We start from the raw sequence: 12,133 nt of genomic DNA, 5'->3' as shown, positions 1-12,133 counted from the left end.
CATCAGAGTATTATACTGTATGGGTAAATACATAGATCATACGGTATGGTTCAACACAGATCTCGCATCATTCTGTAATCTTGAGTATCAATATACAGACCATCAATATGTAGACCATCAGAGTATTATACTGTATGGGTTAATACATAGATCATACCGTATGCATGGTTCAACACAGATCTCACATCATTCTGTTATCTTGAGTATCAATATACAGACCATCAATACGTAGACCATCAGAGTATTATACTGTATGGGTAAATACATAGATCATACCGTATGGTTCAACACAGATCTCGCATCATTCTGTAATCTTGAGTATCAATATACAGACCATCAATATGTAGACCATCAGAGTATTATACTGTATGGGTAAATACATAGATCATACCGTATGCATGGTTCAACACAGATCTCACATCATTCTGTTATCTTGAGTATCAATATACAGACCATCAATATGTAGACCATCAGAGTATTATACTGTATGGGTAAATACATAGATCATACCGTATGCATGGTTCAACACAGATCTCACATCATTCTGTAATCTTGAGTATTAATATACAGACCATCAATATGTAGACCATCATAGCATTATAATGTATGGGTAAATACATAGATCATACCGTATGCATGGCTAAACACAAATCTCACATCATTCTGTAAGGGTATTATTATAGACCATCATAGCATTATACTGTATGGGTAAATACATAGATCATACCGTATGCATGGTTCAACACAGATCTCACATCATTCTGTAATCTTGAGTATTAATATACAGACCATCAATATGTAGACCATCATAGCATCATAATGTATGGGTAAATACATAGATCATACCGTATGCATGGCTAAACACAGATCTCACATCATTCTGTAAGGGTATTATTATAGACCATCATAGCATTATACTGGATGGGTAAATTCATTAATCATACCGTATGGTTCAACACATATCTCACATCATTCTGTAATCTTGAGTATTAATGTACAGACCATCAATATGTAGACCATCATAGCATTATACTGTATGGGTAAATACATAGATCATACCGTATGCATGGTTCAACACAGATCTCACATCGTTCTGTAAGGGTAAATTATAGACCATCATAACATTACACTGTATGAGTAAATACATAAACAAAATAAAGGCAAAAACACTCAACAAGAAACAAAGCATATAATGTTGACACAGTAATGCAACAGTGACATAAAACTTAAAAATAAAGCTGATATTAGAAAGATCCTACAGATGTTAATGAAGATTAACAGAGCCAAGAAAATCAGCTCACCTTTAATTCTGTTTATACAAACCTGGTAATCCATCCCACAAACTTCTGGACTATGTAACTGTGCAGAACTTTAATAGCAAACTTCCAGCATGAGCTACACTTTTCTTTTCTTTTTTTTCCATTTCTGCTGTTTTGTAGATTTTGACAAAGGCAAATGAATGGGTAAGCTTGAATTAACACTCACCTAGAACCATTATCCTTGTAGCAAAGAGACCATTTATATCCCCCGTTGTCAAAATTATGGCAAATTCAAAAGTGTATATGCCAGGTATATACCAGTGAATAATGTACAGATGAATTGTAGCTTCAAGGTTGACTGCATGTACAAAATCAAGTTACAATCTGAAACAAACAGGCTAGAAGGTCTTCTGATGTATCATGGGGAAGAACTCACAAACAATCTGACTCACTCCAAAAAAGCAAACACTGACCAAAAATACTAAGAACAATTAATACTTCTTCAGACAGAAAATGTGATAATTGATTGCAAGACTTAAAACCAATAACGATCTGGAAAGCAGGTAAATATCATATCTAGGTGTGTACACTGTTAGAAACCTGTCTGCTTGTGTCAAAAGCACACACTTAGCCAATTCCAATGTAATCAACACTAAATCCTGAGTGACATGCTTGTAGGTAAATCCAGACCAGCTAACACCAATGTTTGATATGCTCTGACACCCTACTTCAACCTACAATGGCCACACTGCAGGGCATCAAGAGAGCTCTCATACTCTCTGGTTTATCCTCCCTCCCCCCTCTAAAACCCACAAAGCCACAACCCAAATAACAGTTTGATGACTGATTTGAAATCAGTAAAACCCAAGGTCTAAGCCATCATGCCTTAGAATAAAGATCTTTGTTTAGTTGAGGTTATTACAGTTCTTTAAGGCTTTGTGAACAAGTACCTCCTTTGTTGACAGAAGTTTTGTAGATAGTTGATATATGCAAATAAGATCCTTGGAGGGGGAATGCCATTGCTGGGCTCTATGTTAAAGGTACATAAAGGATTTTGAAACAAAGCACTAAAGGTCATTGTATTGTACAGTATGACAATCAAACCATGATTTAAAACTGTCAACAATGCATTGAAAACAATGGTGACTTATAAACACAACAACTCTATACCAGATATTTAGGAAGGTGTAAGATTTGACAATCGCCGATTTACAGTGATGGAAAATGTACTACTGATGGCCAATGATAAAACAAAAAGTGGCAAGTTTGATTTAAAATTGGTATAATCAGTTTTGTTTTGTCTGTCTAGCATAATTTGAACATGAGGGTAATAATAATGTATTTCAAAAAGCATACAACATTCTCACCTCATGCTACAAATTCTGCTGTGGCTAGTATTTCTCATCAGGAGTTTTGTCATAGAGAGGGGGGGGGGGGGGGAAGGGAGAGATGCTTTTGTCTCCTTTTCTATATCTTTTCTTTTGTTGAAGAGCTATTTCTTCATTTCGAACTGTACACACTCTGCCATTAATTCAAACATTGATATATATATATTCAACTTTGTCTTTGGAAGATACAACATATTACTTTAAGGCAGGACAATTTCTTGTTTGTCAAAGGATCATTAATTTGTCCAGACTTTTTCCTCACTAACTAATCCTCATGAGCCTCATCAGGGCCAATAAACTGGTGAGTCACTTGGATGAAAAAGCACAGAAATACAAAATAAATATATAGGCAACTTTCTTGATCCCTTTTCTCAACAGATTCAGTACTCCACAAAGACAATTTTTATGATGACATTAGAATGCAGGAAATTGCTTTAAAAGAACAAAATATTAGGTCACAAGACATACCCACTGTTGTCACTCACAACAGACACACTGGTTATGCCCCTTATTCACCCCCCCCCCCCCCCGCTGTAGCACATTCCTTCCACGTAGACCCAGCAGACTAACCATCACTACAGCTCCTGAATATGCTAGAAAGTTGAATAATGGTCACTGCTAAAAATTTCGTCAAGCCCCATTTAAATGGTATATTGTATTGGCCCAAAATATGCTAGATATTCAAATATGGTCACCTTTAGTCAAAGTTCTTGAACCGCTTTTATTACAACCCTCAAGGAAATTGTCCTCACTTAGACATTCAGTCATCTTGTGTGTTCCTTAAAAATGTCTGAGAACAATTTGGAGAGTAAAAACCTCCAGGAAAATACTTTTTGAAACTTCTAGCAATTATAGCCCGCTATAATTCGGGATCTAGACTGACTACCTTAACATTGTACAGTCACTCTCAAATTAAAACTTTTCTTCATCTGGGCATTGCATGAGGCATCAGAATCATATAGCAAGTTTTAGCAGAATAAAATTTGGGAGTAATACCGAAAAGCTCTAATTCTTCTTCATTACTAATTCTTAGTCGTCCTAAACTACATACCATTCCAATGACAAGGCAATCTGTTATTATGATACTCAAGTCCTTGCTAGGATTTGTCAGAACTATTAAAAGAGCCAGACAACATTAGCTCCCATTGTGTCACAAAACCAAATATTTATATAATATATCTGAGGACATCTCACCAATTACAGTAGAATTACTGATTGACATTTTTTCAAGTTTACTGTTCTACAGGTGTACATTACTCAATTAACCGCTTGTACTTTATGAATATTTCAACATGCTTCAATCAATCTTACTGGTCTACATAAATAACACCTGGCAAATATTTTACAAATGAAACAGAAATCAAGCCTGGGTGGTTTAGTCACGGCCCTCATAGTATCCCAGTGTGATCTAGAATATTTTGGACACTTTTCAAATAAAGATTGATATTATATTTGGATATTTTTGCACCATTTTTTAACAACCTGAAAAACAATTTTCACAGCAAATGATCTAAAGAGTATTTAGGTCTAGTGTCAAGAATATTCACTATAATTTTGAGTAACCATGACTGATTTTCCAAATCCTCATTAGCTCAAATTATGTTCAACTCAGGCCAGCCATGCTCATTACAATTTTCTCACTTTCTTTTTGGCTTTTGGCTTCTGCCTGACATCTTTCTCTTGAAAATCAAGAGTTTGAAACTCCAAAGCTAATCATGGGGTTTGTGCATTCTGTTCTGATACTTCTAAATCACTATTTGGAAAGCAACTTGATAGGTTTCTCAGGACACCAGAAAGGTATCATTACAAAGACTACCCCTTTAAACTTCTCTATTGTACAGCAGATTACTGTGACTGGTAACATATAATGTGAGTAGGTGACATCAACTACAGATATGAAATATTACCAGTCAATTAAAATTCTGACATGCTCACATGTAAGAATCTGGTGTAAATGAAGATACATTCCAAATGTGATCTTATCTGGGATCTCCATTTCAAAATCTGTTTTGTAAACAACAGTGGCTAAGCAACCTTCCATTATAACCTCCCAAAGTTACACGGAAACTGGTAAACCAAATGTCAGACATTTTACAAGCTGTCTGAGGTTAAAGAGACTGCTAACTCTTACCAAGAATTATCATGAAATTGATCTGACATTGACAAATTATAGTCCTTTTGCAAGCTGTTTTAACGGCTTTAATAAACAGTGTGACATCTTGGCAACAGTAGAAACAAGACTTCATCTTCACCAAGAGGCCATTCAAGTGGCACGAAACCTTCATTAAAGGCATTGAAGACGAGCCCCAAACCGCGTGCCGCGCTCTGAAAAAGTTAACTTTCCGTTGCTTGCAGGTGAAGTTTTCTGCTTGTCGCTACAAAATGCAGACAATAATGAAACGTGATACCTTGTTATCTTTAGCTGGACCTGAAATGTCCATCGCTGTATTGTTTGTACACTGTGCTGTGGGTATTGACCGCAGCTGTATGTACTGACTGTACACTAGTGTCAAATTACCAACGGTAGCAAGCTGTGTGTGTATTTTCTTGGATTGATGGTTGTGTCTACCACTTTTGTTACACCTCATTCGAAACTAGGTCAGATTACCAGCATTAGACGTTTCTTTTTGCGCGAGTCTTCACACCCTTTAATCATGGCCATCAATATTGCTCTCAAATATGCTAGAAGGTAAAATAATGGTTATGTTCAAATTTCAGGGACCATGTTAATGCCGAGCCTCAAGAGCATTTGTTCCTCTCTTGGACATTTAGATTGTTTAAGGTCAACGCACCTCTATTCAGTATCTGGGAAATTCAGGACCTCAAACAGATTTGTTTTGGAAACTTGTACATAGCAATTTTTAACCATTCTAAATTTGTAGGCAAAACTGATATTCTGGTGGCTGAATTTACTGCTTGCTTCAAGTTCCACTTTTTGTTCCAAAATACAAAAATTTCACACAGACATATCTCAAAAAAACAGTATGTAGAAACTGAATGAAAATCTCACCAGAATGCTTACATTAAGTGTCTCACTTAATGACCAAGGTAAATTTACCTCTGGACGGTGTTGGAAAACCTTGTTTGACTTTCCGCCAACACACTTCAAACAACCGACGATTTACAGCGCAGTGTTCGGGCAGCGAACACTGAGTACAAGAAGTGTTTGAGGAATTTGGCGTGGGGTCCAGAGGCCTGCCCTAGGGCCCCGGCGTGGTAGTTGGAGTCAGGGGGCGAACCCTCAATGGAAAAGTTTGTATCCCAATGAAAATTAAAGTTTAAGTATTTTCGCATCCATTCACTGAGTGAGAAATGGAATTTTTGACTTCATTGACATACACAACTTATGTTCATTCTATGCTCACGTATGTTGGTGGAGGTGTGTATTGCGATGCACAGTAGACTGACCTGTGTTTATTATGCCATAGTGTAATTGTACATCAAAATAGTGGTTCGGGCCATTTATATTGTAACAGTTATTTCTGGTTAACAAGCAGAAGTCTAGTCCCTCTAGTGAAATGAAGTCATCGAAACCTCAATCATTCAATGCATTTTGCATTCTGGTTTCCTTTACACTTTTGTGTTAACAAACCCAATTTGATCTTATCAGCCAAGTGTCTCTTTCAGAAATGATGAAAGGTAACCTACATTAGCACAACAAGGTAGTAGGAATCCTTCTCTCCCCTATGTCCCCTAACCCCCCCCCCCCCCCTCTCCCTCCAACTACTCACGCCCATGTTGCTGCTATTGCAAATGACACACAATTGCATATCAAACTAAAGGTTATGCAAACTGTGAATTTATTATGCGTGTTAAATCATAGCTGCACAGCAGTATTTGAGAAAGTGGTCAGATGCAGCTGAGGTACACTCTCCTAGCTACCATGGATGGTATCAGGAATGGGTCAGACAATTACACCCCTGCCTCGTAACTCTTTGAATACTGATAAAAAAAAAAAAAGGCTTGGTAAAAGCCGGGCGTTTCATGCACAGATCACCACATGAATAGGGCTTCCTAAACCCTGGGAAATGCGTAACTAAGCTAGTACCTGCATACAGACACACCTACTCATGTTAGTATGTACATTTATACAGTGGTTAGCCAAAGTCAATGACACAAATTAAACACTACCAGACTGTGAGATATGCCTATATTATTTTTAGCACCATACTTAAAATATTATGACCTCCTTTCTTTGCATTTTAAGTCAATTTAGCTACCCACACATTTGAGGCATATGTAGCATACTCCCTTGCACCTGCTCAAAAACATGTCAATTAAAAAAATAATACAGTACATGAACACAAAATGAACATAACTACTGTAGTACTACTGGAGAATAAAGATAATGACAAGGTAAGTCAGAAAGAGAGAAAGAATTCCTTACAACTTCACTAGAATCCAAAAGATAAAAAAAAGTCAATCAGAATAAAAAAAAGAAATTGTCAGACAATACAAATGCAAATTGATTTACACACCTTGGTTGGTCCCCAAGGATCTGCCTGTGAAACTAGGAATGTCGCAGTCGATTAACTATGCTACACAGGTAAAATACTTCCTCTCTCATGGTCGTCATCTATGCATCAGGAGCGCCAGGACGATTTGCTGTGGATTTCACCACTTTAGAGAAGCAGCGCACGACACTCTCTCCATCGCCACTGGTACAATGAAGTAAAGGATTAAGGTACTGAGCTATCTGTGGGCTTTTGACTCGCTTGGAATGCAGGGAGTTTATTCTAAGAGATTCCCCAGGGTGAGATAAGGCCTGTCACGTATGGGTGTATTGGGATGAATATATATCAATTGATGAGTAGCGCACTGTGCCCAGGGCTTAGCTTACTTATGATCGCAGCTGGACTGTCAACTATGTCCCGCCAGTTTCTTTGTAATGGTCGAGTGAAACGGCCGTTGTTACGAAATAAAGTTACTGTTGAAAGTAATATTGCACTCACGCTGCAACTTAGCTCCACGTTTATGACTGGTTACAACATAATTCGCCATTTAAATCTCACTTTTGTATCTCACAGGTATATATATTTCTCTTTATCGATAATTAATTTAATGAACTATGCTCAATTCTTCAATCTACAAAATTCTAATAAAAATCCCATCTTCAGTACTGTAGATCACCTCCTGAAATTAGTTCCACAAGCAATGGCACAAACTGATTCCCAAAATTCTCTGTCATCGGTAGGTATATATTAGGTATTAAAACTCATCCATATTCATCCGATTTTATAAATCATTAAAGGAGACACAAAAACCCAAATATTAATTAATAGCCTACATGATAGTGGTTACTTTCATGAACCACTTCCCTAAACAGCTAGAACAAAATCTATTTCCAATCGGGAGAGACAACAGATAACAATGTTTCTTCACATACAAGGCTGGAGACTTGATCAAGTCTAAATATGACATAATCAAGTCATATTTTGCTTCATTTTTTGGTTTCTCTTTATTTGTAATGGAGATTCCTTTTGCAAAATGCTGAATCTAAATTATTAAAGTTCTTAACATGACCTAAAGACGACATTGGTTTCGGTGTCAATGATCACATTCTATCTTGAGAATATGAAAAGTGATGGTTGGGTTTGTTTCCCCTATAAATTTCCTCCATGAACATTTTTTCCAATTACAGTACAATAAACATTTGCACAAGAATGAAGGGAATTAGAAAGTTTCCTCTACAACCATTTTCCATCTCCTCCATTATTAATTTGGAAGTGTTTAATCTTCAACATATGAGAAGACATTTACCTGGACAAGAGAAACCCAACTACCGGCAAATGTACTGTATTTTGAGCACATGCTACTACAAAGAGTCACACTTTATTCCCAACTATACACAGGGAAACTTTTGACTTGCTTTTTTTCTATTTTCTTTGTTAAGATTACACAGTGTACTTCAAGCAGGGATCAAGCTTTAATTACAGGAAGAAGCATATGCAAGGATTGCAGTGCTTCCTCTACAAAGAATCAGAAAGACATGAGAGAGAGCAATGATGTTTGACATTGCAATAGTAATACTACAAATTATAGAGAATTAAATCTGACGTGTCAATAGCAATTGGGAATCAAACAAAATGTGAATCCTGTTTTAATGTCAAAACAAACGACACTGTACCACTAGTTACCAAACTAGCATGCATCAGCCCACTGAGCCGATCTTATTCCTGCCTACCTCGGCTTCATCTCATGTACATAAAAGGTTTACCGATGCTACAACTCATCGAGCCATTGAGGAGTTATTTTGATCCATGGTAGTGTCGTCGTCGTCATCATCACCAATATAGCAAGAGCAGCAGGACTATGTGAGAGATCAGTGCCAATCCAATTAGATGGGTGGTAAACGATCTCCTTGCTTTAACATTAAAGACTCTATACAGCAGCATCTGGTAGCTTGTAAACAGCTTACCATCGCTGCTTGATATATATATATATATATATATACATATATATATATAAATAATTATATATTTAATATATATATTTACATATATCATTCATATACATGATTGTAAAACGTCACTGCCTGAAACATTGCAGAGCTTTTACATGGGATTATATCTTAGCCTAGCTTTCTTCTTAGTCATCAGTAGATACTGCGCATTACATACAGACAGCCAATGGCTGTTGCAATAACTTGTACTGACTGCTGATAAACAAAACATTGCGTAAACTTTGGAGAAACAATGAGTATAACACTGCACAACATTTTCCAGTTTTGACCTCAACTGACATCTGACCTCTGGAGTTTTGACACTTTCACCTCTGATGACTTCAAATGATCATAAAACCCAATATTTAGATTTCTTGTTTCATGAAGTTTGATCCATATGCAAAGTATCAACATCATCTATACTTTGCCTTTGGAGTTATGTTTATTAGGTTTCAAGACAAGGGCTTCTGTTGACCTCAATAAAAAATAATAGGGTTCTTGTGCTAAGGTGGATCCATGCACATGCTAAGTATGAAGTCATCTAAGCTTTGATGTTGAGGTTATTTGGTTTAAATATTAATAACATAAAAACAAAACAACAAATCCAGGTATTTTTGACTTCCAATTGACACCTCTTGTAGTGTGCAGCGATGAATGAAATTTAAAGCCCAACCCATTGTAACCCAAAGTTACTTCATCACAATATATGATACGTTCCATAAGTATGAAGAGCTCTTCAACTCTACCAAACTGAAGAACTAAGACACAGAGGTTACATTAAACTTACAACTAACACAGATTAAGTTATTAATTCAAACCATATATCCTAACTGAATTCACTCTACTGTATACAGACGAAAGGAAATCTTCAAACTGTATATATAGTGGATTGGATACTTACCAATTATTCAGTACATTAGTCATTAGTACTATCTGAGTTGAAAATACCACAAACTCCCTCCAGTGCACTCCTTCATTGAATTTTATAACCAGTCTTTGCGAGGAACATCTCTCATTCATGACCAAGCTAACAACATATATTTTTTTATACTACAAACAGCAAATAAAAATACATCTCTCGGTCTGGAATGGCAAAAATAAAAGCGCAAAATCTATAATCACGAAACATCAGACGAAGGACACCACACACAGAGCTCAAACTTTCCACATTCAAGCGATATTTTCGACATAGGAAAAGTTACTCCAGGCACTGTATTTTTCTTTGGCTTCCAAGGTTAATTTATTAATTTTTTTCTATATTCTATATTCTGAGCACATTTTTACAAGGCACCAGAATATACAGAAATAAAAAACGCCACATCCTTCTTTCTGCCACAAATGCTGCGGTAAACCAACCGATATGACGTGAAGAGGCTTCCGACCAATCAATACTCCATCTTCTAGAGCGCAATGCTGGTATTGATTTTGGTGTTCGCTAAAATAAATTACAGAGCATGTTTTGCCATCACTTTAAATGTTCCAAAACAGTTACAATGGAGCTCAAAGAGGAGGAGGAGGTGGAGAGAGGTTTTGTTTCGCTGCAATTGAATAGTACAGTTAGTAGGTTGGTCCTTGATGGGTGTGTCTATTGACCCACCGACACTTATTCCATTCAGCCTGAAATGTACACAGCGCAGTAGCACTGTGTCCATTCCCAGATTTAATTAGATCTCAATTGAACCAGAAAAGGCCACATTCATATAAATTTCACGCTTTGTAAAACTAATCCAATCATCACCCCAAACTACTGTACCAAAAACCTGAGACAAATTCATAGCCGACTTTTTGATTTTGAGGACATTTTATGGTTTCCTAGTAGATCCCATTACAGTGCAGTTCAGTAGCTAAGCATGTACAGTAGTCAAGTTGCATTTCTTATATAATTGTTTAATGAAGGAATTAATCCATTTATAAATTTATATTAAAAGTTTTAATATTTCCAATGTGTTGCTTGTAGCCTAGCTGGCTGAATACTATGTACACCTACAAACTGTCCAAGTATGGAGGTAGTTTTCATCCATGGTTTAAGCCACAAAAGTTCTAAATATCCAACCAGGATTCTAAATATGCACAATTAACATTTACTTGTTGAATATTAGGAAGACTTACAATACCCCACAAGTGTTTCCTTGGACCCAGTACCTACTATCAAAGCAAATATACAGGATAAACTTTTGTTAGGCCCAAGATAGCTGAGCCTAGGCATGAAAACTAAAAAACTTTGATCCACTATCAACCCTACAAACTGTCCAAGTATGGAGGTAGTTTTCATCTATGGTTTAAACCACAAAAGTTCTAAATATCCAAACAGGATTGTAAATGTGCACAATTTACATTTATTTGTTGAATATTAGGAAGACTTACAATACTACACAAGTGTTTCCTTCCCAGTATCTACCATCAAAAGCAAATATTACAGGATAAACTTTTGTAAGACCCAAGATAGAGCCTGGTCATGAAAACTAATAAACTTTGATCCACTCTCAACCCCAGTTCCCTTTATGGAAATCTTATAAATTATGTATACAGACATAGGAAAATCCTACCTACCACATCAGTACTGTCAAAAACTATGTCGGGTTGAACACTAAAAGTAGGTAATGGTGCAGCTTTCTTTGTAAACAAACTATGCAAACTATTTACCTTCAGATAACTCATTGTTCTTTGGTTTTCGGCACCAGTCAAAGGAACCGTCGCTTTAGCACTTCTTTTCTGTTGATCGCATAAAGGGGTTTTGTTAATCAGGTTTACAACCTAGAAAAATCATCCATCAAGTGCATATACTCCCCCACATTCCCAGTTTAGACATATTTATTCCACACGCCTCTGAAGAAATTGTCACCCTTGGGTGACCAGATAGGGCATGTCAGCAACCTTTATATGGGAATTAACCTCTCTGGTTTTTTTATGTTTCTACTGAAATATGGAAATAAGACGTTTTTTTTTAAAATAAAAATGAATTTAATGTGCTGAGCATGCATGAGGTTTTTTTATATATTTTAATGTAATCCTCTAAGGATAGACTAATAAGACTAAGTGTATTA

At 36.4% G+C, this 12,133-nt stretch overlaps 1 protein-coding gene across 10 annotated transcripts in view; it reads right to left on the bottom strand.

The window, feature by feature from the left end:
* LOC139958710 (uncharacterized) overlaps positions 1-12,133 on the bottom strand; it is a 162,080-nt gene that overhangs the window by 91,804 nt on the left and 58,143 nt on the right. The window contains exon 1 of one of the 10 annotated variants that reach the window (XM_071956000.1): positions 7,126-7,281. The exons of 7 other annotated variants lie outside the window; for them this stretch is intronic. Coding sequence is in view for 2 of the 3 variants with exons in the window: in XM_071955997.1 (XP_071812098.1) it covers positions 1,302-1,335 (34 nt within the window). In the remaining variant the exon portion in view is untranslated. Of the gene's footprint in view, positions 1-1,301; positions 1,351-1,485; positions 1,973-7,125; positions 7,282-12,133 lie in introns of those variants that run through there. 2 more of the 10 variants (XM_071955998.1, XM_071955997.1) reach the window with 2 other exon arrangements.

This window comes from Apostichopus japonicus, chromosome 18 (genome assembly GCF_037975245.1).
Source record: "Apostichopus japonicus isolate 1M-3 chromosome 18, ASM3797524v1, whole genome shotgun sequence".
Lineage (NCBI taxonomy): Eukaryota > Metazoa > Echinodermata > Holothuroidea > Aspidochirotida > Stichopodidae > Apostichopus > Apostichopus japonicus.
Note: the sequence above shows the minus strand (reverse complement) of the source record. Positions and strands in the feature narration are given on the sequence as shown.